Source organism: Salvelinus namaycush, chromosome 24, assembly GCF_016432855.1.
Source record: "Salvelinus namaycush isolate Seneca chromosome 24, SaNama_1.0, whole genome shotgun sequence".
Taxonomy (NCBI): domain Eukaryota; kingdom Metazoa; phylum Chordata; class Actinopteri; order Salmoniformes; family Salmonidae; genus Salvelinus; species Salvelinus namaycush.
In genome coordinates this window covers 31,548,396-31,574,228 of record NC_052330.1, presented here as the reverse complement: position 1 = coordinate 31,574,228, position 25,833 = coordinate 31,548,396, and the positions used below count along the sequence as shown (strand labels likewise).

The following is a 25,833-nucleotide window of genomic DNA, read 5'->3' as shown; positions in this document are numbered from 1 at the left end:
ATGCTGTATCTTTACACCAAGGTTCTGGATGAAGAAGCAGAAGTCTTCATAGTCAAGATGTGGAGGTTGCTGATCTACGAAACAGAGGCCAAGAAGATTGGGCTGGTGAAATAAGAAACCCAAGAAAGCATAGAACGAACATCCAACTTTTTCTAATAGATTAATCCGACTTTAGTGTTGTTAGTCACCAAAAAATACTGCTTCTCCATTCGAGCAGCCTAAAATCAAAGAATGGGCTCATCCTAATACGCCAACAATGGCTTTCTACTACGGACAATATTGAGCTCCCGTTTTCTCATTATTCCAATAGACTGGTACATGTCTCTCTACTGCAGCTGCTGACTGTACAGCCTACATGTGTATGTGCTTGAATGACTTTGACTAAGTGCTTATTGAAGATGCATGCAAGCAACCACTTGGACAATGGCCTGACTAGTCTCTTGGCTTGAGTTGGCTGTCCCGAGGGTTGGGATGGAGCTGGCAGATAAGCAGTTAACGTTTGAAGAAGACAACATGGCTACCAAGCCGTGGGAAGGAGGTTCAATGAAAGGTATCTCACTGGTCTCAGTTTGTCTATAGTTTTGTGATATTAGTACTTAGAAACATCCACAACTTCTGTAACATCTCAAATGCTTAGTCATTGGCATCTGCTGAAACTTCTGTTTAAGTGGAGTAGGTTTGTTTTTGTATTACAAACAACTTTCTAAAAATGCTATTTGAGGATGATGGGCCAGATACTGAATGTTAGGTCTTCCTGACTTGTGATTGGCTGGTCTCATACTGTAACACCTGACAGAACACTGTATAGGAAAGGTTCATTTGGAAGACCAGCTGTAATGATTGTGATTTGTGAAAACATTGTCTCCATTTTGGGTTTTTTGTACCAGTGGAAATTTGTTTTGAATAAAGATGATTTTCTATAGTTCTGTGTACTTGGTTTTGTCAATAGTCAAGATGTCATCAGGTCTTGATCTGGCCCAGTGCATAAACCAATAGTTAATGTTGGATTCTGGGTTAAACTTGGAACATTGCTATCCTAGAGACATGATGTATCTGAGTGATAGAGAATGTTTGTTACATCAGTAATACTATAGTATCTGAGGAGTGATAGAGACTGGTTATCTGTAGGAGACAGATGGCTTTGGAATGTGCTGGGTGGACAGGAGGCAGTCACAGGAATACTATAGGTGATACGGGTGGAGAGCTTTGAATTAGACATCAAGGGGCTCGAGGTCAGATCACCATAAGGGAGAAGGAATGGTTTATTACTTCGTCTTCCTGTCAAACCATAAAATATGTAAGGATTGGTGTGTGTGTGTATGTATATATATATATATATATATATATGTATATATATATATATATATATATATACACACACACACATTTGTGGTGGTGGAAACATGTTTTGTCTAATGCAGCTGTATTGATCCTCTGGGAAGAAAATCTTTCATAGTGTCCAAAGTTTTTACTCTGAAAATTAGAACCTAACAGTAAGGAAGACTGAATTTATTTGACCAGCTTTGGCAGTGTAGTATAAAGAACCACTGTGTGCCATGGAGACATGGTACAAGCACTTTAAACTAGGGGGCTTGTTAAATTTGATGCAATATAATGTGAATGTGATTCCCTATTCTACACAATCTGGATTAGTCTGGGTACCAGTCTTTTTGGTTATCATTCCGCTCCTTGCCAAGCTAAACATTTGGTATATGACAGGGAATACAAAGGGTAAATGTTAGCTAAACAGACTGGTACCCAGGCTAGCAATCGATGCCAAACTCCACATAGCTGCCAACAAAGTCATTGATCAGAACTTTATTGATGTCAAAATACATAGTACTGGAAGAGCACAAGTCCCACAAACCAGACACACAACAGCCTATTATACCTCTTCCTTCTACACGCATCACTTCCTGTGACCAGCAAGAGGCCAATCACCATGGATACTGAAGACACTGGGGCAAGAAGAAAGTAAAAGGCCAATGCTTGTAGACAGTTTTCTGCATATATGGGTATAATTGATCCAAATAGGTGTTGGTACTGTACAATGGTTACTTACTAGTATAGTTTGCCTTAACATTTCATTCTGTCTATTTCTAGACCTGAGTGGATAGTGATACATGTTAACATTTTCTGAGAAACCTCTCTTAATTGACAGGGACATTTGCAATTGAATACCCCTGTTTTTGGAATATGAGAGTTACACATCTGTTGGACAATGTGACTATGGCCAGATCTGCCTATCCTCTCTATTGTCTTCCCAACATCCCTTCTCTCAGGGCTGACGGACTAGTCCTCTGCTTTAGCCTCCATCTCTCCATCCTCGTCGTCTCCATCCACCTCTGCGTTCTCCCGCTCTAGCCTTTTCAGCTGTCTCGTCCATGTCCGTCACCACATTTACACATTTAGCAGATGCTCTTCTCCAGAGCCTCTTATAATCAGTGCATTCAACTAAGGTGGGTAAAAACAAACATATAATTGTAAGTAAAACCTTAAGCCGCTAACTGTAAAATCAGTGCTAGTAAGACGGTACAAAAGTCAAGTGTGTTTTATTTACATAGTTGGACATGACACATTCACTTCATGAGAAGTGGCCTCAGAGAGAGAAACCACCTTCCACATAGTACTTTGGCATTCCCTCACACTACTGATCACCCATCTTTCCATCGTTTTCCCAGCCAACTATCTACTGTAACGGTATCCTCTGTCTCACCTCCATCTTAATGTTAAAGACGCACCTCTTCTCCTCGACCCTCTCTTTGATGGCCGCCATGGCCTGGTAGAGAACCGACAGGCCCTCAGTGCGCTCCAGAGTGGTCGTGGTCATCACGTAGCGTGGCGGCGCTATCACATTCATCTAGGAGGAGGAAGCACTCGAGCGGTCATTGAACACCGTCAAGAAAGTTGGGGTCGACCACAGAAAGAATGACATGAAATAGATTATACTTCTATGGGGTTGACACGGGCACATGCTTGATAGGGTACGAGAGCTCCTTGATGCAACCTACCTTGATTGGCATGGCTTCTGTCGAGCAGCTAAGCCCCACCCTCAGGGCGTCTTTTACTGCGTCGATGCCCTCATACCCGTAGCATGCCACCTCAATGTCTGCTAGGAAGATGGTACAAATGTATTGTTAAAAAAACTACGGTGCCAAGCCACCATGTTTCCAGTTCAACACTTCAAACGAGTTCAACATGCCACTCTGGAGTTAAAATCAATTTCCATATTGGTGTAGTAAAATGTTATTTTAAACATCAAATGTGGAAATACGAACCCAACAAGGCTTCCTAAGGTAGGGAATGAGCACTGCCTGAGGCAGACCTGTTGGGTTGAAACACGTTGCAGTATGAGTCCTGCTGCAACCTTAATATGCTTATCTGCTTTTACCTTGGAATATTTTTATATAGTTCACTTTATTATCTCTGCAATGTACAGGCCTCCTTTACTGAAAAACAGGATCCATGCCATGTACAGGCCTCCTCCTTTACTGAAAAACTGGATCCATGCCATGTACAGGCCTCCTCCTTTACTGAAAAACTGGATCCATGTCATGTACAGGCCTCCTCCTTTACTTAAAAACAGGATCCATGCCATGTACAGGCCTCCTCCTTTACTTAAAACAGGATCCATGCCATGTACAGGCCTCCTCCTTTACTTAAAACAGTATCCATGCCATGTACAGGCCTCCTTCTTTACTGAAAAACAGGATCCATGCCATGTACAGGCCTCCTCCTTTACTTAAAACAGGATCCATGCCATGTACAGGCCTCCTTCTTTACTGAAAAACAGGATCCATGCCATGTACAGGCCTCCTCCTTTACTTAAAACAGGATCCATGTCATGTACAGGCCTCCTCCTTTACTGAAAAACTGGATCCATGCCATGTACAGGCCTCCTCCTTTACTGAAAAACTGGATCCATGCCATGTACAGGCCTCCTTCTTTACTGAAAAACTGGATCCATGCCATGTACAGGCCTCCTCCTTTACTGAAAAACTGGATCCATGCCATGTACAGGCCTCCTCCATTACTGAAAAACAGGATCCATGCCATGTACATGCCTCCTTCTTTACTGAAAAACTGGATCCATGCCATGTACAGGCCTCCTCCTTTACTTAAAACAGTATCCATGCCATGTACAGGCCTCCTCCTTTACTGAAAACAGTATCCATGCCATGTACAGGCCTCCTCCTTTACTTAAAAACAGTATCCATGCCATGTACAGGCCTCCTTCTTTACTGAAAACAGTATCCATGCCATGTACAGGCCTCCTTCTTTACTGAAAAACAGGATCCATGCCATGTACAGGCCTCCTCCTTTACTTAAAACAGTATCCATGCCATGTACAGGCCTCCTTCTTTACTGAAAACTGGATCCATGCCATGTACAGGCCTCCTCCTTTACTGAAAACTGGATCCATGCCATGTACAGGCCTCCTCCTTTACTGAAAACTGGATCCATGCCATGTACAGGCCTCCTTCTTTACTGAAAACTGGATCCATGCCATGTACAGGCCTCCTTCTTTACTGAAAACTGGATCCATGCCATGTACAGGCCTCCTCCTTTACTTAAAACAGTATCCATGCCATGTACAGGCCTCCTCCTTTACTGAAAACAGTATCCATGCCATGTACAGGCCTCCTCCATTACTTAAAAACTGGATCCATGCCATGTACAGGCCTCCTCCTTTACTTAAAACAGTATCCATGCCATGTACAGGCCTCCTCCTTTACTGAAAACAGTATCCATGCCATGTACAGGCCTCCTTCCATTACTTAAAAACTGGATCCATGCCATGTACAGGCCTCCTTCTTTACTGAAAAACAGCATCCATGCCATGTACATGCCTCCTTCCCCCTCTGATCCTCTGTAACGTGTGTGTAGTGTATCTTAATGTTGATTGTGTGGTGGTCTCGGACCTGCTCTGATTTTGACCGCCTGTGGAGTGAGTCGCCTGTTAATGTTGTCGATGAGCACGGCCCTCTCCTCCTCTGTCAGGTCCAGCCCATCCAGAACGGCAGGGTCTCTGGGAATTTATGAACGCACCCTAAGAATGACAGATCTTAGTCTCATTGTCTGATTCCCACTCTAGGGCAGATCCAGAAACACATTCTGCTGGCTCCCATATTCTCTTTTCACATTGTCCTTTCCAGCCCGGTTCCAGTTACTATGGTGGATGTGTAACCAGGCCAGCCTAGTACAGTTTGGCTCAGTCATGTGAAAAGGTTATAGGAAGAGTCACGATACAATACAGCCTGTTTGAAGACGTCGTAAGCACCGAATCCCGGACGCTTGTGCTTCTCATCAAACACCCAGGCCGTGCATGTGAACACTCTCCAGCTGCAGGTCTTTAGTGTACTCCAGCACCTCAGCCACGTGACGAAGAATACTGTACACTGAACAGCTGATGTTGAGATGTGCGTTTTGTTGCTGTGCGTTTTGCTGCCAACTTTACTTTGCTAGCTGACAACTTTACGTTTTGTTTTTTTTTCTTTTTAATTACCGTTTATATTTTTAGTTTTTCCATCGCAACTTTTTTCCCTCATTTAACTTTTTCACTCCGGACGCTTTATCTGGACATGGTTCATCAGCACCTTCAACAGCCGAAGCTAAGTAGTAACATTAACATGATGTCTTCTAATTGCAGTCGCTGTACTCATAATATACAGGAGAACGATCGCCTTACGGCGAGGATAGCTGTGCTACAAACCCAGCTTCAGACGCAATCGTTAGGCAAGGGTAATTTCAGTGTAGGAAAGGAAGAAACAGCGTCTGTGCCACCAGTAAGTACAGATAGTAACGTTAGTATAAACCCCCCCGCACAGTCCCCGCAGCCGGACAACTTTCTCATGGCTTCTGGAGGGAAATGCTGTTGGAATGCTCAACCGGTGTCGCTCATTCAGCCGACAGAAACTTTCAACCGGTTCTCCCCATTATGTAGCGAGTCGGAGTCTGAGGCTGAGTCTTCTCTTGTCTCTACTCCTCCCGCTACGGGGTCTGAGACGCCGAAGGCTCCAACCATTAGCTCTGACAAATTGAAAACCCTAGTCATGGCTACTCCATTACCCGCAGTATTAGACTTAAAACGAATCACCCAGCGATCATACACTGTTTACCAGGGGGCAGGGCTACCGACGTTAAGGCTAATCTAAAGATGGTGCTGGCTAAAGCTAAATCTGGCGAGTATAGAGATATTGTTATCCACGTCGGCACCAACGATGTTAGGATGAAACAGTCAGAGGTCACCAAGTGCAACATAGCTTCAGCGTGTAAATCAGCTAGAAAGATGTCGGCATCGAGTAATTGTCTCTGGCCCCCTCCCAGTTAGGGGGAGTGACGAGCTCTACAGCAGAGTCTCAGCACTCAATCGCTGGTTGAAAACTGTTTTCTGCCCCTCCCAAAAGATAGAATTTGTAGATAATTGGCCCTCTTTCTGGGACTCACCAACAAACAGGACCAAGCCTGGCGTGCTGAGGAGTGACGGACTCCATCCTAGCTGGAGGGGTGCTCTCATCTTATCTACCAACATAGATAGGGCTCTAACTCCTCTAGCTCCACAATGAAATAGGGTGCAGGCCAGGCAGCAGGCTGTTAGTCAACCTGCCAGCTTAGTGGAGTCTGCCAATAGCACAGTCAGTGTAGTCAGCTCAGCCATACCCATTGAGACTGTGTCTGTGCCTCGACCTAGGTTGGGCAAAACTAAACATGGCGGTGTTCGCCTTAGCAATCTTATTAGGATAAAGACCTCCTCCATTCCTGCCATTATTGAAAGAGATCGTGATACCTCACATCTCAAAATAGGGTTACTTAATGTTAGATCCCTCACTTCAAAGGCAGTCATAGTCAATGAACTAATCACTGATCATAATCTTGATGTGATTGGCCTGACTGAAACATGGCTTAAGCCTGATGAATTTACTGTGTTAAATGAGGCCTCACCTCCTGGTTACACTAGTGACCATATCCCCCGTGCATCCCGCAAAGGCGGAGGTGTTGCTAACATTTACGATAGCAAATTTCAACTTACAAAAAAAAAAATGACATTTTCGTCTTTTGAGCTTCTAGTCATGAAATCTATGCAGCCTACTCAATCACTTTTTATAGCTACTGTTTACAGGCCTCCTGGGCCATATACAGCGTTCCTCTCTGAGTTCCCTGAATTCCTATCAGACCTTGTAGTCATAGCAGATCATATTCTAATTTTGGTGATTTTAATATTCATATGGAGAAGTCCATAGACCCACTCCAAAAGTCTTTCGGAGCCATCATCGACTCAGTGGGTTTTGTCCAACATGTCTCTGGACCTACTCACTGCCACAGTCATACTCTGGACCTAGTTTTGTCCCATGGAATAAATGTTGTAGATCTTAATGTTTTTCCACATAATCCTGGACTATCGGACCACCATTTTATTACGTTTGCAATCGCAACAAATAATCTGCTCAGACCCCAACCAAGGAGCATCAAAAGTCATGCTATAAATTCTCAGACAACACAAAAATTCCTTGATGCCCTTCCAGACTCCTTCTGCCTACCCAAGGACGTCAGAGGACAAAAATCAGTTAACCACTTAACTGAGGAACTCAATTTAACCTTGCGCAATACCCTAGATGCAGTTGCACCCCTAAAAACGAAAAACATTTGTCATAAGAAACTAGCTCCCTGGTATACAGAAAATACCCGAGCTTTGAAGCAAGCTTCCAGGAAATTGGAACGGAAATGGCGCCACACCAAACTGGAAGTCTTCCGACTAGCTTGGAAAGACAGTACCGTGCAGTACCGAAGAGCCCTCACTGCTGCTCGATCATCCTACTTTTCCAACTTAATCGAGGAAAATAAGAACAATCCAAAATTTCTTTTTGATACTGTTGCAAAGCTAACTAAAAAGCAGCATTCCCCAAGAGAGGATGGCTTTCACTTCAGCAGTAATAAATTCATGAACTTCTTTGAGGAAAAGATCATGACCATTAGAAAGCAAATTACGGACTCCTCTTTGAATCTGCGTATTCCTCCAGGGCTTAGCTGTCCTGGATCTGCACAGCTCTGCCAGGGCCTGGGATCGGGAGAGACACTTAAGTGTTTTAGTACTATATCTCTTGACACAATGATGAAAATGATCATGGCCTCTAAACCTTCAAGCTGCATACTGGATCCTATTCCTACTAAACTACTGAAAGAGCTGCTTCCTGTGCTTGGCCCTCCTATGTTGAACATAATAAACAGCTCTCTATCCACCGGATGTGTACCAAACTCACTAAAAGTGGCAGTGATAAAGCCTCTCTTGAAAAAGCCAAACCTTGACCCGGAAAATATAAAAAACTATCGGCCTATATCGAATCTTCCATTCCTCTCAAAAATTTTAGAAAAAGCTGTTGCGCAGCAACTCACTGCCTTTCTGAAGACAAACAATGTATACGAAATGCTTCAGTCTGGTTTTAGACCCCATCATAGCACTGAGACTGCACTTGTGAAGGTGGTAAATGACCTTTTAATGGCGTCAGACCGAGGCTCTGCATCTGTCCTCGTGCTACTAGACCTTAGTGCTGCCTTTGACACCATCGATCACCACATTCTTTTGGAGAGACTGGAAACCCAAATTGGTCTACACGGACAAGTTCTGGCCTGGTTTAGATCTTACCTGTCGGAAAGATATCAGTTTGTCTCTGTGAATGGTTTGTCCTCTGACAAATCAACTGTACATTTCGGTGTTCCTCAAGGTTCCGTTTTAGGACCACTATTGTTTTCACTATATATTTTACCTCTTGGGGATGTTATTCGAAAACATAATGTTAACTTTCACTGCTATGCGGATGACACACAGCTGTACATTTCAATGAAACATGGTGAAGCCCCAAAATTGCCCTCGCTAGAAGCCTGTGTTTCAGACATAAGGAAGTGGATGGCTGAAAATTTTCTACTTTTAAACTCGGACAAAACAGAGATGCTTGTTCTAGGTCCCAAGAAACAAAGAGATCTTCTGTTAAATCTGACAATTCATCTTGATGGTTGTAAAGTCGTCTCAAATAAAACTGAAGGACCTCGGCGTTACTCTTGACCCTGATCTCTCTTTTGACGAACATATCAAGACTGTTTCAAGGACAGCTTTTTTCCATCTACGTAACATTGCAAAAATCAGAAATTTTCTGTCCAAAAATGATGCAGAAAAATTAATCCATGCATTTGTTACTTCTAGGTTAGACTACTGCAATGCTCTACTTTCCGGCTACCCGGATAAAGCACTAAATAAACTTCAGTTAGTGCTAAATACGGCTGCTAGAATCCTGACTAGAACCAAGAAATTTGATCATATTACTCCAGTGCTAGCTTCCCTACACTGGCTTCCTGTTAAGGCAAGGGCTGATTTCAAGGTTTTACTGTTAACCTATAAAGCGTTACATGGGCTTGCTCCTACCTATCTTTCCGAGTTGGTCCTGCCGTACATACCAATACGTACGCTACGGTCACAAGACGCAGGCCTCCTAATTGTCCCTAGAATTTCTAAGCAAACAGCGGGAGGCAGGGCTTTCTCCTATAGATCTCCATTTTTATGGAACAGTCTGCCTACCCATGTGAGAGACGCAGACTCGGTCTCAACCTTTAAGTCTTTACTGAAGACTTATCTCTTCAGTAGGTCATATGATTGAGTGTAGTCTGGCCCAGGAGTGTGAAGGTGAACGGAAAGGCTCTGGAGCAACGAACCGCCCTTGCTGTCTCTGCCTGGCCGGTTCCCCTCTCTCCACTGGGATTCTCTGCCTCTAACCCTATTACAGGGGCTGAGTCACTGGCTTACTGGTGCTCTTTCATGCCGTCCCTAGGAGGGGTGCGTCACTTGAGTGGGTTGAGTTACTGACGTGATCTTCCTGTCTGGGTTGGCGCCCCCCCTTGGTTTGTGCTGTGGTGGAGATCTTTGTGGGCTATACTCGGCCTTGTCTCAGGATTGTAAGTTGGTGGTTGAAGATATCCCTCTCGTGGTGCGGGGGCTGTGCTTTGGCAAAGTGGGTGGGGTTATATCCTTCCTGTTTGGCCCTGTCCAGGGGTATCTTCGGATGGGGCCACAGTGTCTCCTGACTGCTCCTGTCTCAGCCTCCAGTATTTATGCTGCAGTAGTTTATGTGTCGGGGGGCTAGGGTCAGTTGGTTATACCTGGAGTACTTCTCCTGTCTTATCCAGTGTCCTGTGTGAATTTAAGTATGCTCTCTCTAATTCTCTCGTTCTCTCTTTCTTTCTCTCTCTCTGAGAACCTGAGCCCTAGGACCATACGTCAGGACTACCGGGCATGATGACTCCTTGCTGTCCCCAGTCCGCCTGGCCTTGCTGCTATTCCAGTTTCAACTGTTCTGCCTGCGGTTCCGGAATCCCTACCTGTCCCAGACCTGCTGTTTTCAACTCTTAATGATCGGCTATGAAAAGCCAACAGATTTATTCCTGATTATTATTTGACCATGCTTGTCATTTATGAACATTTTGAAAATCTTGGCTCTCTCTAATTTTCTCCTTCTCTCTTTCTTTCTCTCGGAGGACCTGAGCCCTAGGACCATACGTCGGGACTACCGGGCGTGGTGACTCCTTGCTGTCCCCAGTCCGCCTGGCCTTGCTGCTATTCCAGTTTCAACTGTTCTGCCTGCGGTTATGGAACCGCCACCTGTCCCAGACCTGTTGTTTTTCAACTCTTAATGATCGGCTATGAAAAGCCAACTGAAAATTATTCATGATTATTATTTGACCATGCTTGTCACTTATGAACATTTTCGAACATCTTGGCATAGTTCTGTTATAATCTCCACCCGGCACAGCCAGAAGAGGACTGGCCACCCCTCATAGCCTGGTTCCTCTCTAGGTTTCTTCCTAGGTTTTGGCCTTTCTAGGGAGTTTTTCCTAGCCACCGTGCTTCTACACCTGCATTACTAGCTGTTTGGGGTTTTAGGCTGGGTTTCTGTACAGCACTTCGAGATATTAGCTGATGTACGAAGGGCTATATAAAATAAACTTGATTGATTGATTGATTGTACACCTGCCACGCCTAAGATATTTACACTCCATATCCCTTCTGGTCAAGAGGGGAATACTCATGTTAGCCTGGTCCCAGATCTAGGCCCGATTTCATAAAGCGACAGAGTAGGAGTGCCGATTTAGGAACAGGTTCCCCCCCCTGTCCATTCATTATGATTTAAAAGGCAAAACTGATCCTATATCAGGATTCCTACTCTGAGACACTTTATGAATAGGGGCCCTGTTTGTTCCATCTTGCCAACTCCTTTGGTCATTGTCATCTATCGTGGCAAAATTACAAACTCTGTTATACACATGTGCTGTATAAGCCTTAAAGCTGTACATTTCCACTGTCTGTTTCTCTCATGTTAGAAGAAGCCAGCGTTTTTCCTCTCTTGTTTCTGAGTAACTTGGTCACACGGCCAAAGACAAAGAGCCTCAGAGTGACCAGTTTTTGGTCCATCCTGTTTTTCCGTATCTTTCCAAGGGCACATCTGTGTGGAGATATGAAGAGAACAGTTAGCTTGAGCAGCAACAACAATTTTATCAGCAGAAAGGAGTAACAACACTGGCATTATCACTTGTTTGCACGCTATGATCCCACCATGATCTCACACACCTGCTAAACTGTCACGTAGACAGAGGTTGCATTTCCCTATAAAGGCTGAGACCCAACTCTTGTTTGAAGGGCCCTTAACTCTGCACTGTTGTTGAGTGGATTGTTAACCAGCTCCAGATTTGCAAATCTTATAATTAAAAAGTTGTTGTTTGAAGAATCTAGTCTCTTCCTTTCTGGTTAGAATTTCCACGACACATCCTAACCACCATAGCAGTAGGCTACACTGCACAAACAGATCTGGGAACAGGGTACACAATCGTCTGAGAGTTTATGACATTGTTGGAACAGAATGATAGAGTTTGTACATTACAGCATCCTCCGGCACGTGGCTGAGTGCCGACGGTCAACCTGACTTATGGTTTTAGATTTGGTGAATTTGTCTCCACATTTGATAGCCTCCTCTGGCGAAACTCTTCTCTTTGATGACTACCCTGCGGAGAGTTGACATTGACAAATATCAGAGATGTTTTTGACTGACCAAAATTAACAAGATGTGTACACACACAATCTTTCTTTCACCGACCAGACCCACTCAAACCCCGCCTCACCCTTCTCTTTGTCCACTCGGATGACCACCACACACTCATTGCGACTGATCCTAATGAGCTTGTTGATGGAACGGATACGTTGGCGTGGCAACTCGCTCAGCAGGATCATGCCCTCAATGTTGTTGTACTCCAGAAGACTGACGTAGGCGCCCATCTCGGCGATGGAGCACACGTTCCCCATCAGCACATCCTCCACCTCAGGGAACCGGTGCTGGTAGAACCTACAGCTAAGGTTCAGCATCGCTGGGAGGGAAACAGTAGCATTGAGGTAAATATAATGAAACCAGAGACATTTTAAATGTTGAGATATGCTATTCCATTTACTTACAATGGGTTTTTAAACAGGCTTTGATGAAACTCTAGCAACTGAATAAAAGATCAATGGGACGTACATTTGGTTGGACAGTCACATCAGATAGGATAATACATGGAATAGCTACATTCTTATTATTTACTAATTATAATTGATCTTTTGTCAATAATTATTGGTTACAGTAAAAGTGTAAAAATGTCAGTCTGATCTTTAGTCTTGGAAGTACACTATAAAACGCAACATGCAACAATTAAAGATTTTACTGAGTTACAGTTCATATGAAGAAATCAGTCAATTTAAATAAATAAATTAGGTCTTAATCTATGGATTTCACATGACTGGGAATACAGATATGCTTCTGTTGGTCACAGATAACAAAAGAAGTAGGGGTGTGGCTTAGAAAACCAGTCAGTGTGACCACCATTTGACTCATGCAGTGTGACACATCTCCTTCGCATAGAGTTGATCAGGCTGTTGATTGTGCACTGTGGGAATGTAGTCCCACACAGGTAGCCTAGTGGTTAGAGCGTTGGGCCAGTAACCGAAAGGTTGCTGGATTGAATCCCCGAGCTGACAAGTTAAAAATATCTGTTGTTCTGCCCTTGAACAAGGCAGTTAGCACACTGTTCCCCGGTAGGCCGTCATTGTAAATAAAAATTTGTTCTTAACTGACTTGCCTAGTTAAATGAAAAAATAAAATGGCTGTACGAAGTTGCTGGATATTGGTGGGAACTGGAACGCGGTGTTGTACACGTTGATCCAGAACATCCCAAACATGCTCAATAGGTGACATGTCTGAGTATGCAGGCCATGGAAGAACTGGGACATTTTCAGTTCCAGGAATTGTGTACAGACATTGGGCCATGCATCATGCTGAAACATGGTGATGGCGGCGGATGAATGACAACAATGGGACCTCAGTATCTCTGTGCATTCAAATTGCCATTGATAAAATGCAATTGTGTTTGTGGTCCGGAGTTTTTATCTGCCCATACCATCATCATGGGGCATGTTCACAACGTTGATGTCAGCAAACCGCTCACCCAAACGATGCCATACATGCTGAAACTGGGATTCATCCGTAAAGAGCATACTTCTCCAGCGTGCCTGTGAGCATTTGCCCAATGATGTCGGTTACGACGCCGAACTGCAGTCAGGTCGAGACCCTGGTGAGGACGACAAGCACGCAAATGAGCTTCCATGAGACGTTTCTGGCAGTTGTGCAGAAATTCTTTGGTTGTGCAAACCCAGTTTCATCAGCTGTCTGGGTTGCTGGTCTCAGACCATCCTGCAGGTGAAGAAGCCAGATGTTGAAGTCCAGGGCTGGAGTGGTTACACATGGTCTGTGGTTGTGAGGCCGGTTGGACGTACCGCCAAATTCTCTAAAACGACATTGACATCTAAAACGAGGTGGCTTATGGTATAGAAATTAACATTCAACAGCTCTGGTGGACATTCCTGCAGTCCAATTGCACACTCCCTCAAAACTTGACATCTGTGGCATTGGGTTGTGTGACAAAACTGCACATTTTAGAGTGGTCCCCAGAACAAAATACACCTGTGTAATGATAATGCTGTTTAATCAGCTTCTTGATATGCCACACCTGTCAGGTGGATGGATTATATTAGCAAATGAGAAACGCTCACTAACAGGGATGTAAAACAAATTGTGCACAACATTTGAAATAAGCTTTTCGTGGCATGGAACATTTCTGGGATATTTTATTTCCTCTCATTAAACACTTTACATGTTTACATTTTTGTTAAATATATTTATATTTTCTGTAATTCAGAGGTAATCTGTAAAATAGACCTTGGTCTCAACATGCCTCCCTGATAAAATAAAGGTTAAATAAAATGTACTTTGGGCGAATCACTGTAGTCAAGAGCAAAAATTCCACAAAGCTGGGTCTCTGCTCCACTCGTGAAGTTTATAACACACTTCCTTCACCGTGTGGTTTAGTACGCTACAAGGATAGTTCCATGACAGAGATTACATTTTGTTCTGATATTTAAGTCTAGCGTTACCTGATCATACCTCCATGTCCCAAAAACTCCTCCCCTTCAACTCTTCAAATCTCTAGACGTCAACGAATCCACATTGATCACACCTGTATGTTCTCACAGCAGATATCTCTAACTGCACTCAATTGCCATAGCACATATTTTTACACCGACAAGAATGAGTTGACAGATAGATATCCTCTTACTGTATTGCCATAAAGTAACCCAGCTTAACGTGATTACATTAGCGCACATGCACCTAACTAGCAAATTAACTCTTCACAACCCCGGCAAACAGCTGTTTTGTTCGCGGTGACTGGAGTAGACGTCTCACCTGTATCGTATAGTTACGGAACAATATGGTGTAATGTCCTGTATTTGTTTTATTTCCAAATACGTAGCTAGCGAATTGGGCCCAATTGCTACAACTTCAAATTCATCTGTGCGCTCATTTTTCGACCCGGAAGAGAAAGCGCCTGGGTTGACAGGCGCAAGCGCAATAGCTGTTAACAACACAGTCACATGACTTCTAACCAGCTGATGTATTTTCGCACTAGAATATCGTGAAGATCACGACATCGGTTACAAATCTGTCATACTCAAGGTGTAATAAAAATTGTGCAATAGCTTTTCTTTATTATTAGAGATATCTGTTAGCTGTCTCGTCATCCAGACGGAATTGAAGTACAGAAGACTGTTTGCAGCCAAAGAACAAGATGTCAGGAAAAGAGAGGATAGACGTATTCCCCTCTAGAATGTAAGTAACGTTAGCTAGCTAAGTAGCTAGTTAGCATGTTTGACATTTCTAAATAATCCTAGCAATCTAGCTAGGTTTGCGATTTTATGCTCCCCAATTTTATATGAATCTACATCGCCTTCTAGCTCAGAGATTACCAACCCCCTTTCGAAGACTCTCGGAACAATAATAACAATTTAAAAAAACACTATATATACACATACGTATGTGGACACCCCTTCAAATTAGTGGATTCGGCTATTTCAGCCCCACCCGTTGCTGACAGGTGTATACAATCGAGCACACAGCCATGCAATCTCCATAGACAAACGTTGACAGTAGAATGGCCTTACTGAAGAGCTCACACTTACAACGTGGCACTGTCATACGATGCCCTTTCCAACAAGTCAAATTTCTGCCCTGGTCAGCTGTAAGTGCTGTTATTGTGAAGTGGAAACTAATAGAAGCAACCACGGCTCAGCCGCGAAGTCGTCTGTCCTCGGTTCCAACACTCACTACCGAATTCCGGCAGGTAGCCTAGTGGTTAGAGCGTTGGACTAGTAACCGAAAGGTTGCAAGTTCGAATCCCCGAGTTGGCAAGGTAAAAGTCTGTTGTTAACCCACTGTTCCTAGGCCATCATTTTAAATAGAATTTGTTCTTAACTGACTTGTCTGGTTAAACAAAGGTTAAATAAAAAGAAGCAGTCAGCACAAGAACTGTTCCTCTGAGTTTTGTGAAATAGGTTTCCATGGCTGAGCAGCTGCACACAAGCCTAAGATCACCATGCGCAATGCCAAGTGTCTGCTGGAGTGTTGTAAAGCTTGCCCAAACTCACTAATGTTCTTGTAGCAAATCCCCGCAGCAATGTTCCAACATCTAGTGGAAAGCCTTCCCAGAAGAGTGGAGGCTGTTATAGCAGCAAAGGGGGACCAACTCCATATTAATGCCCATGATTTTGGAATGAGATGTTCTACACCCGTTGTTCTACAAGCAGGTGTCCACATACTTTTGGTCATGTATATATTTTTTCAACTCCGTTGTAAGTTCGAATAGCAGAATACACAAGGTGCAATTTTGAAATGTGGTTGTGAATCAGCATTTTTTTTCTTATGTCAATCACGCAATTAGCTCATGTCAGCTAACATTTTTCTGATTAGTAAAATAGTCCAGCGCCAGCTATCAAAATGTAGTAATCATGGTCGAATTACCAGCCGACGGGGCCTTCATTTGATTTTGTTTGTCAGTCTCACTCAGATATCATTAAAAACTGCAAGCATTTATCTCCACTCTGTGGAAAAATGTGTAGAATTGTAGTTAATTAGCAGTAAAAAAGCACATTTTCCTATTCACCCTATAGCAAAATGTGTAGAATTGTAGTTAATTAGCAGTAAAAAAGCACATTTTCCTATTCACCCTATAGCAAAATGTGTAGAATTGTAGTTAATTAGCAGTAAAAAAGCACATTTTCCTATTCACCCTATAGCAAAATGTGTAGAATTGTAGTTAATTAGCAGTAAAAAAGCACATTTTCCTATTCACCCTATAGCAAAATGTGTAGAATTGTAGTTAATTAGCAGTAAAAAAGCACATTTTCCTATTCACCCTATAGCAAAATGTGTAGAATTGTAGTTAATTAGCTGTAAAAAAGCACATTTTCCTATTCACCCTATAGCAAAATGTGTAGAATTGCAGGAGATTCTCTGCAATTTTTGAGTTAATTTCGTGCAATTCTACACATTTTGTTACATCATCAGTTGTCACAAAGGGCTTATACAGAAACCCAGCCTAAAACCTCAAACAGCAAGCAATGCCAATGTAGAAGCATGGTGGTAAGGAAAAACTCCCCAGAAAGGCAGGATCCTAGGAAGAAACCTAGAGAGGAATCGGCTCTGGGGGGTGGCCTGTGCCGGGTGGAGATTATAACAGAACATGGCCAAGATGTTCAAATGTTCATAGATGACCAGCAGGGTCAAATAATAATAATCCCAGTGGTTGTAGAGGGTGCAACAGGTCAGCACCTCAGGAATACATGTCAGTTGGCTGTTCATAGCCGAGCATTCAGAAGACGAGACAGCAGGTGCGGTAGAGGGAAAAAGAGGGTTGAATACCGCAGGCCCTGTGCAAGGTAGCATGTCCTGTGAACAGGCAAAACAGGCAAAAGCCACAGGCAAAACAGCAGAAACTGTATCAGCAGCACGACTGGGTACTACCAGGATTTATCAGACCAGGTAGTCCTGAGGAATGGTTTTAGTCTTCAGGTCCTCCAGGAGGGGCGAATTAAAGGGAGCATGCACGTGGGTACGCAGACCTGCGAGCAACTGCAGCCCCTCATGATGAGTTCAGATTTGTTTGTGGCCCCCACTCCCATCAGTTTCCCATCCCTGTTCTAGCTAGTTGTTAGGCAGAGCCCATTTGTAAAAGTGCTTTCAATTAATGAAATGGGTGCAATGACAGATTTTAATCCTTTGCCATTTTAAGATGAACATCTAAAATAGGACATGTCTCCCTGTCATGTGATGACTGGCCGTAATTTCCAAACCACAGAGCTTTTTATGTGCCTTACATATAGTCTATGGGACTACTGTACTTACCCCAAAAATATTCTCCACAGATTATGCCACGTCAAACTACTTAGGCCTACTTACTATGATTCAAATCTGAATGTTCACATTTATTATGGAAGTCCTCTATCTGACATCTGATGACTTGTCTGTGAAGGGCTCAGACCATCATGAAGGCCCGTCTGAAGGGGGCCCAGACCGGCAGGAACCTACTGAAGAAGAAGGCTGATGCTCTCTCCATGCGCTTCCGTCAGATCCTCCGCAAGATCATTGAGGTAATTCAAGGGGGGTTAAAACCATAGAAACAAAAATATTTGGGGAAAACCATGGACATTTGATGGTACACTAATGTGTCACGTTAGCCCAAGATGTACTCTTAAGGAGCCTGCTGTTACTCCTTAAGGTCCAAAGCTATTTTCAGAGGTACGCTGGTTCTGGCAGCCAAAACAGCCCAATACTCAATCTAAACGTGAATCAGTTCTCAAAGTATGTGGTCCCGTTCTGTGAGCTTCTTCCATTACACACAGGTGTTCGGCGCATGCTATATAGCTAATTAGCACAGGTTGTCCCTCTGTCTTCTGTAAACACGTGCTGTAACATAGAGTTATGGCAATGTGGAACCCTAACCCTATAAAAGGTGTGTATCAATTTAACCGCAAGCGATTCATGTTCAGAACAAAGCTCTCCCGAGAGAAGACGTCCAATGACTCTTCGTCCAATGACTCTTATGTGTCCAATGACTCTTATGTGTAATGGAACTGAGAGTCATGATTTAAGGGCTAGGGTAAACTCAGTATGGCTGCCGGCCTACCCATCACCAACCATTGATTTAAATGGGAATATCTGTTCTTGTAGTTCTATTTCTATGTTTTTAAAACATTGTCTAATTCCCTGTTTCTTAGTAATATACTGTAAGTAAGTTTATTGTTTTGTATAACAAATCCTAATGTCATCAGGGCCTGACACATTGACTTCAGTCCTTCTCGTTTCCTCTCGCTATCTCTAGACAAAGACCTTGATGGGCGAAGTGATGAGGGAGGCGGCCTTCTCTTTAGCTGAGGCGAAATTCGCTGCTGGCGACTTCAGGTGAGAGGATGTGCATTTGATGCTTTTTATTTAGACGTTTGTCTAATGTTTAGTCAATGTTCTCTCATAACATTCTCCTAATGTTCCCACAGCACCACTGTCATCCAGAATGTTAACAAGGCCAAGGTGAAGGTTCGGGCGAAGAAAGACAACGTGGCAGGTTAGCAGCTCTGGACTCACTAGGGATGTTATAAATGGGCAAAAAATAATAATAAACATCAATTTTTATCGATTTTTCGTTCATAAAATTCCATGTGAATTCAGCGCAGCTGCCAGCAACGGTTTGGGTCTCACAGAGCGTCCCTTTCAAAGTCAGACGGTTCAGTGTTGCACCTGTACTACCTTTACTGGATCTCAGTTCCACATCAAAGTTTGCATTTCTTTCTCATTTAACTTCCCAAAGTATTGTCATGCAGGACTTCGCTGCTGTCGCTTGCCTTTCTCTGCTGACGACAGTGACGTAGTGGAGAGTCGGCTCCAAAATAATTGATTCCTCGACTCCTTGCACGTCGACTACCATTTCTGAGTGTCCACTAGGAATCGTCTCCTAAGATTCAGTATTTTTGGAACAGAGGAGACTGATTGGTTGCCGTACTTCCGAGAACACTCACATCTTTCATAGCGATCTAGTGAGGGACAGACAGAGAGAGGGGAGGGGCATATTATAAGCAGGACAGCCACCAGGCAGACAGTCGTAACCGTACACTAGGCATATCTATCGGCAATCAAAAGTTGTATCTCGCAATGGAATGCTGTATCTCACAACTTCAGTAAGGCAGAGCCTATCATCAATGAAGAGGCTAGGATATTGAGATGAGTCCAACGCAACACTTACTTCTCACACAGTCAAATCAAACTTTATTTGTCACATGCGCCGAAATACAAGTGTAGACCTTACCGTGAAATGCTGACTTAAAAGCCCTTAACCAACAATGCAGTTCAAGAAGAGTTAAGAAAATATTTACCAAATAAATTAAAGTAAAAAAATAAATAAAAAGTAACACAATAACGAGGCTATATACAGGGGGTACCGGTACCGGGGGTACAGGTTAGAGGTAATTTGTACATGTAGGTAGGGGGTATGTGACTATGCATAGATTATAAACAGCGAGTAGCAGCAGTGTACAAAACAAATGGGGGGGACTTGAAACTAACAACCCGCTCCACTACAGCCCCGTCGATGAGAATGGGGGCGTGCTCGGTCCTCCTTTTCCTGGAGTCCACAATCATCTCCTTTGTCTTGATCACATTGAGGGAGAGGTTGTTATCCTGTCAGTTCTGCCAGTTCTCTGACCTCCTCCCTATAGGCTGTCTCATCGTTGTCGGTGATCAGGCCTACCACTGTTGTGTCGTCAGCAAACTTAATGATGGTAAGGGCCTCCTGGCTGCGACCGGGAGACCCATGGGGCGGCGCACAATTTGCCCAGCGTCGTCCGGGTAAGGGGAGGGTTTGGCCGGCAGGGATGTCCTTGTCCCATCGCGCACTTGCGACTCCTGTGGTTGGCCGGGCGCAGAGCACGCTGACACGGTCGCCAGGTGCACAGTGTTTCCTCCGACACATTGGTGCGGCTGGCTTCCGGGTTAAGTGGGCATTGTGTCAAGAAGCAGTGCGGCTTGGTTGGGTTGTGTTTCGGAGGACGCACGGCTCTCGACCTTCACCTCTCCCGAGTCCGTACGGGAGTTGCAGCGATGAGACAAGACTGAAACTACCAATTGGATACCACAAAATTGGGGAGAAAACAATGATGGTGTTGGAGTCGTGGATGAACAGGGAGTACAGGAGGGGACTAAGTACACACCCAGTGTTGAGGATCAGCGTGGCAGACGTGTTGTTGCCTACCCTTACCACCTGGGAGCGGCCCGTCAGGAAGTCCAGGATCCAGTTGCAGAAGGAGGTGTTTAGTCCCAGGGTCCTTAGCTTAGTGATGAGCTTCATGGGCACTATGGTGTTGAATGCTGAGCTGTAGTCAATGAACAGCATTCTTACATAGGTGTTCCTTTTGTCCAGGTGGGAAAGGGCAGTGTGGAGAGCAATTGAGATTGCATCATCTGTGGATCTGTTGGGGCGGTATGCGAATTGGAGTAGGTCTAGGTTATCCGGGAGGATGCTGTTGATGTGAGCCATGACCAGCCTTTCAAAGCATTTCATGGCTACAGGCGTGAGTGCTACGGGGTGGTAATCATTTAGGCAGGTTACCCTCTCTTCCTTGGGCACAGGGACTATGGTGGTCTGCTTGAAACATAGGTATTACAGACTCGGTCAGGGAGAGGTTGAAAATGTCAGTGAAAACACTTGCCAGTTGGTCCGTGCATGCTTTGAGTACACGTCCTGGTAATCCGTCTGGCCCCGCGGCTTTGTGAATCTTGACCTGTTTAAAGGTCTTGCTCAGATCGGCTACCGAAAGCGTTATCACACAGAACAGCTGATGCTCTCGTGCATACTACAGTGTTGCTTGCCTCAAAGCGAGCATAAAAGGCATTTTGCTCGTCTGGTAGGCTCGCATCACTAGGCAGCTCGCGTCTGGGTTTCCCTTTGTTATCCTTAATAGTTTAAGCCCTGCCACATCCGACGAGCGTCAGAGCCGGTGTAGTAGGATTCAATCTTTATCCTGTATTAACGCTTTGCTTGTTTGTTAGTTCGTCTGAGGGCATAGCGGGATTTCTTATAGGCGTCCGATGCAGATGTTGCCTGTAATCCATGGCTTCTGGTTGGGATGTGTACGTACGGTCACTGTGGGGACGACATCGTCGATGCTCTTATTGATGAAGCCGATGACTGAGGTGGTGTACTCCTCAATGCCATTGGATGAATCCCGGAACATATTTCAGTCTGTGCTAGCAAAACAGTCCTGTAGCGTAGCATCCGTGTCATCTGACCACTAATGTATTGAGAGAGTCACTGGTACTTCCTGCTTTAGTTTTTGCTTGTAAGCAGGAATCAGGGGGATAGAATTATGGTCAGATTTGCCAATTGGAGGGCAAGGGAGAGCTTTGTATGCATCTCTGTGTGTTAAGTAAAAGTTTTTTTCCCCCTCTGGTTGCACATGTGACATGCTAGTAAAAATTAGTAAAACTGATTTAAGTTTCCCTGCATTAAAGTCCCCGGCTACTAGGAGCGCCGCTTCTGGGTGAGCATTTTCTTGTTTGCTTATGGCCTTATGGAGTTGGTTGAGAGCGGTCTTAGTGCCAGCATCGGTCTGTGGTGGTAAATAGACGGCCCAAGAATAATATGAGAACTCTCTTGGTAGGTAGTGTGGTCTACAGCTTATCATAAGGTACTCTACCTCAGGCAATCAATACCTCAAAACTTCTTGAATATTAGACATTGCGCACCAGCTGTTATTGACAAAAAGACACACACCCCCACCCCTTTCCTCAGGCCTTTATAGCCTATCGTCTAGTTAGGCTATAACACAGAAAATAATCATTTTGTAAAAATAAAAATAAAAATCTTAATGTTAAGCATCCCAGTTTTGTTTAAAGGTACATATACACACAGGTTAGCTCTTCTGATCTTCTCTGTACTTTTTTAGAACATGTCTCTCCTAAATGTCTGACCTGTGTGATTCTCCTCTCCCTCACATCACAGGTGTCACTCTACCTGTGTTTGAGCTCTACCAAGAAGGAGGGGACAGTAAGTAGTCTTATCTGGTCCTGTATTGCTCAGTTGGTAGAGTATGAACGCATGACTCTTTTTGAATAAACCTTCTAAATGGCAATTTTGTTATAACATATTAAATAATCTCAAATATTGGCATGGTTGCATTTATGGGAAAATTTTCTTTTTTTAACAGGTTTAAAGGAAGCTTTGTCTATGCCATGCTATTGAACATGTAGTGGGTGTTTGTGTCACTACTCACGGTATTCCTTCCATCCTCTACTTGTTAGGTTATGAGCTGACTGGTCTGGCCAGGGGAGGAGAGCAGCTCTCCAGGCTGAAGAGGAACTATGCTAAAGCAGTGGAGCTGCTAGTGGAGTTGGCCTCCTTACAGGTAGATGGAATAAAATAGAATGAAACAGGAAGGGATTTTCCAGGCCTTGGCCAATAAGAACAGCTTATTTTCGTTTTCCCATTGCAAAAAGTTCACGTTTTCTGGTGCGTGCCCTAAAGACCATGATCCCAGGAAGTAAGTCTGTTGCAAGACTGTGGTAAAACATGCAATGTATGTCTCACTAAACAACAAAGTCTCATGGTCTCACTGTTTGATTGATAGACTTCCTTCGTCACACTGGATCAAGCCATCAAGATCACCAACCGCCGTGTGAATGCCATCGAGCATGGTGAGTCCGCCCTGCTTTCGCACAATGACAAAACCTGCGACACATATCAATAATGGCTGTCAGAAGAGAGCAAAATTATTAAAATGTGATTTGAACTGTCTGCAGTAATCATCCCCCGCATTGAGCGGACCCTCAGCTACATCATCACAGAGCTGGATGAGAGGGAACGAGAAGAGTTCTACAGGTAAGTTATATTTCCAGACCACCTCCCTCTCCTCACCTCTGTCCATCTCCTTTTTTTTTTTTTTTTTTAAGTGTCCCTCAACTCCATATCCTTGTCTCTACCCCCATATTACCAGAGTATCACCGTCTGTATCTCGTAGATAGAAAGTATTCTTATTCAGTTTCTATGGTGTGTCCAGAGATGGAAAGAGGTCTCATCTTTGTATCTGTGACCTCAGCCTCAATGGCGCTGCCTATTTTCATTTTAAAATGGTCAATTTTCCTATTTTGTTTGGGAAAAAGTGTCAAGCTATATTGGTGATTTACTGCCACCTGCAGTGCTGGAGTCCTGCACCAAATGTTGTGGCTGCTAGATGGAGGTGACATACAGTAGCTTAAAGCCATTTACAAACCATAGCCCATTTATTTAAAGAAGACAATGCTCTGATCATTGACTGATTTCTCCCAACCAATAGGATCCCCACCTAGTTGACTACTTTAAATGGTGGAAGCCCTCAATGTCTATGCTAAAACAGGTTATATCTTCAAACTATCTCTATGGCGTGTCCACCTCCACAGGCTGAAGAAGATCCAGGAGAAGAAGAAGCAGATGAGGGAGAGGACTGAGAAGGAGATCGCCATCCGTCTGGCCAAGCTGGGCCCCATCGCTGAGCCGTCCAACATGCTGACGGAGGAAACCGACGAGGACCTGCTGTTTGAGTGACATGCCGTCATTCCCATTAGTCATCCTATTTATTCATATTGTCTTGTTCTAAAAAAAAGTTATGTTTTTGTGTACACCGGTGATGTTTTGTTTTCAGTATTGGAGATGTCCCAGATGTATCCCTGTATTGAACTACGAGGTTTAGACTTTAAAGTCAGAACTTTGCTGCTAACAGCAATCACATCGACGTTGTTAAATCTGACATTAGTTATCTTTTGAATACTTAAAGCAGCGAATAATATATAGATTAAGTAAAGTAACATGGTTTACATATGTGAACTGTATTCAACATTCCATCTGATTGGGTGAGGACATAGATGGCTCTGTAAAGTTTACGGTTTCACCAGAACACTCAAGTCAATGCATGCCGTCATTCTGTACAGTTATAACAGCGTGGTCGTTCTTTTCCCCCGAAGTGTAGTGTCTGCTTTGTGGAGGCTAGTCCCTTCCATGTTGGCCCCATATGAGTGGGGTTATATTGAACATAGCAGAATTACATTCTATTTCTATGGCATTGACCCTTTACAGGAGGATGGCTAACATGTAGGTACCTGATCCCGCTGTAACCATCTGCTGTTGCACCCTGAGGGCAACCCCTCCTGTGTCAGAGCACTTCATCCAAATAAAGATTCTGTATATTCCTCAAGTGTCACTTTCTCAAATGAGTTTGATGTTTTAGCCACAATTTGTGCATCAGGCTGCATTTCCACATGCAGCCCAATTCTGATCTTACTTACATGTTTTGGTAACTCGGCATACACAATTAATATTTCTGAAGTGTATTCCAAAAGCATTCATTTACCTGAAACTAATGTCCAACATTATGAAGCAGTGCTCAAGAGAAATATTAGTTTTATTGAAGATGGCTTCTTGAGTTCTGCTTATAAAGTACCAATGAAAAAGGTTTGTCAGATTAATTGATATGTTGAAGTAGGCTACAGCTCCTAATTGTTCAACCTGTTAGTGTCTGTGGTCAGACTAACTAGGAGCTTGATTTAATCTGTAACGCTGAAGTTCAGTGCGATTGAAATTTAAAGGCAACATTCCCGTGTTTGCGGAGACTGGACTCCCAGTAAACGTTGCATATGTCGGCTCAATCGGAAATGACCTTAACTTCAAGCACGCTATAGCGCAGATCTCCAGCGATAATGATTGAATCAAGCCCCTCGATACACTGACTAGACAATAGCTACTAAGGTGATCTTTACTGATGATGTCTGTTTGAGGTACAAGCGCAGAAACACAACATAGTACTATCGTTTATACACAGCAACTACCTTACCATATTTACAATACAAACGGCTTCTCTTTGGTTCTCACTTCTGGGAGAAAGTTACATAGTAGCAAATTGGTCCTCCATTGAGATATATTGTTCCTGTGCATTGCATTCTCTTGTTGTATACCTTACATTGGGGACTGAGGTAATGGTAAACCACATTTGTTTACCATCTCTTCTAAAAAATACATATTTTACAATCATAAATAACTATTGAGATTGAAATGAAAATATGTTTTCTACAGTTTTGGATAAATGTCTTTGCATAGGCTACTGGAATGTTGACGACATTGACACAAACCCAAAAGAACATTCAAAGACAAAAACACAGACAGAACACACATATAAGACAGTATCCATCCCTGTAAAGTCCACCTACCATAAGAAGGCTAGTTAAAGGACAAGTCACCCTTTCGGTCAGAGAAGGCATGGGCCCTCTATTTTGTGTCAACGAGGGTCCACGTTGGCCTCAGCGATCATTGTCCATTCTTCCTTTTAGGGTCATTCTTCCAGAGCTGTGGGTCATGTTC

The 25,833-nt window shown here is 43.7% G+C and overlaps 2 protein-coding genes and 1 pseudogene across 3 annotated transcripts in view; 2 read left to right on the top strand and 1 right to left on the bottom strand.

Annotated features, from left to right (window-relative positions):
* LOC120019178 (RNA-binding protein 25-like) overlaps positions 1-922 on the top strand; it is a 33,466-nt gene extending 32,544 nt beyond the window's left edge. For both annotated transcript variants that reach the window (XM_038962481.1, XM_038962480.1), the window contains exon 17: positions 22-922. In XM_038962481.1, coding sequence (XP_038818409.1) covers positions 22-114 — 93 coding nt within the window. In that variant the 3' untranslated portion in view covers positions 115-922. The remainder of the gene's footprint in view (positions 1-21) is intronic.
* An 880-nt stretch (positions 923-1,802) lies between these two features.
* LOC120019177 lies at positions 1,803-14,928 on the bottom strand (annotated as a pseudogene).
* Positions 14,929-14,993: 65 nt separating this feature from the next.
* LOC120019176 (V-type proton ATPase subunit D-like) lies at positions 14,994-24,673 on the top strand. The gene is made up of 9 exons (XM_038962479.1): positions 14,994-15,233; positions 17,932-18,049; positions 18,781-18,860; positions 18,953-19,020; positions 22,450-22,494; positions 22,749-22,852; positions 23,075-23,141; positions 23,247-23,325; positions 23,883-24,673. The coding sequence occupies exons 1-9, from the start codon at positions 15,193-15,195 to the stop codon at positions 24,025-24,027; spliced, it is 747 nt and encodes a 248-aa protein (XP_038818407.1). The 5' UTR covers positions 14,994-15,192; the 3' UTR covers positions 24,028-24,673.
* The last annotated feature ends 1,160 nt before the right edge of the window (positions 24,674-25,833 follow it).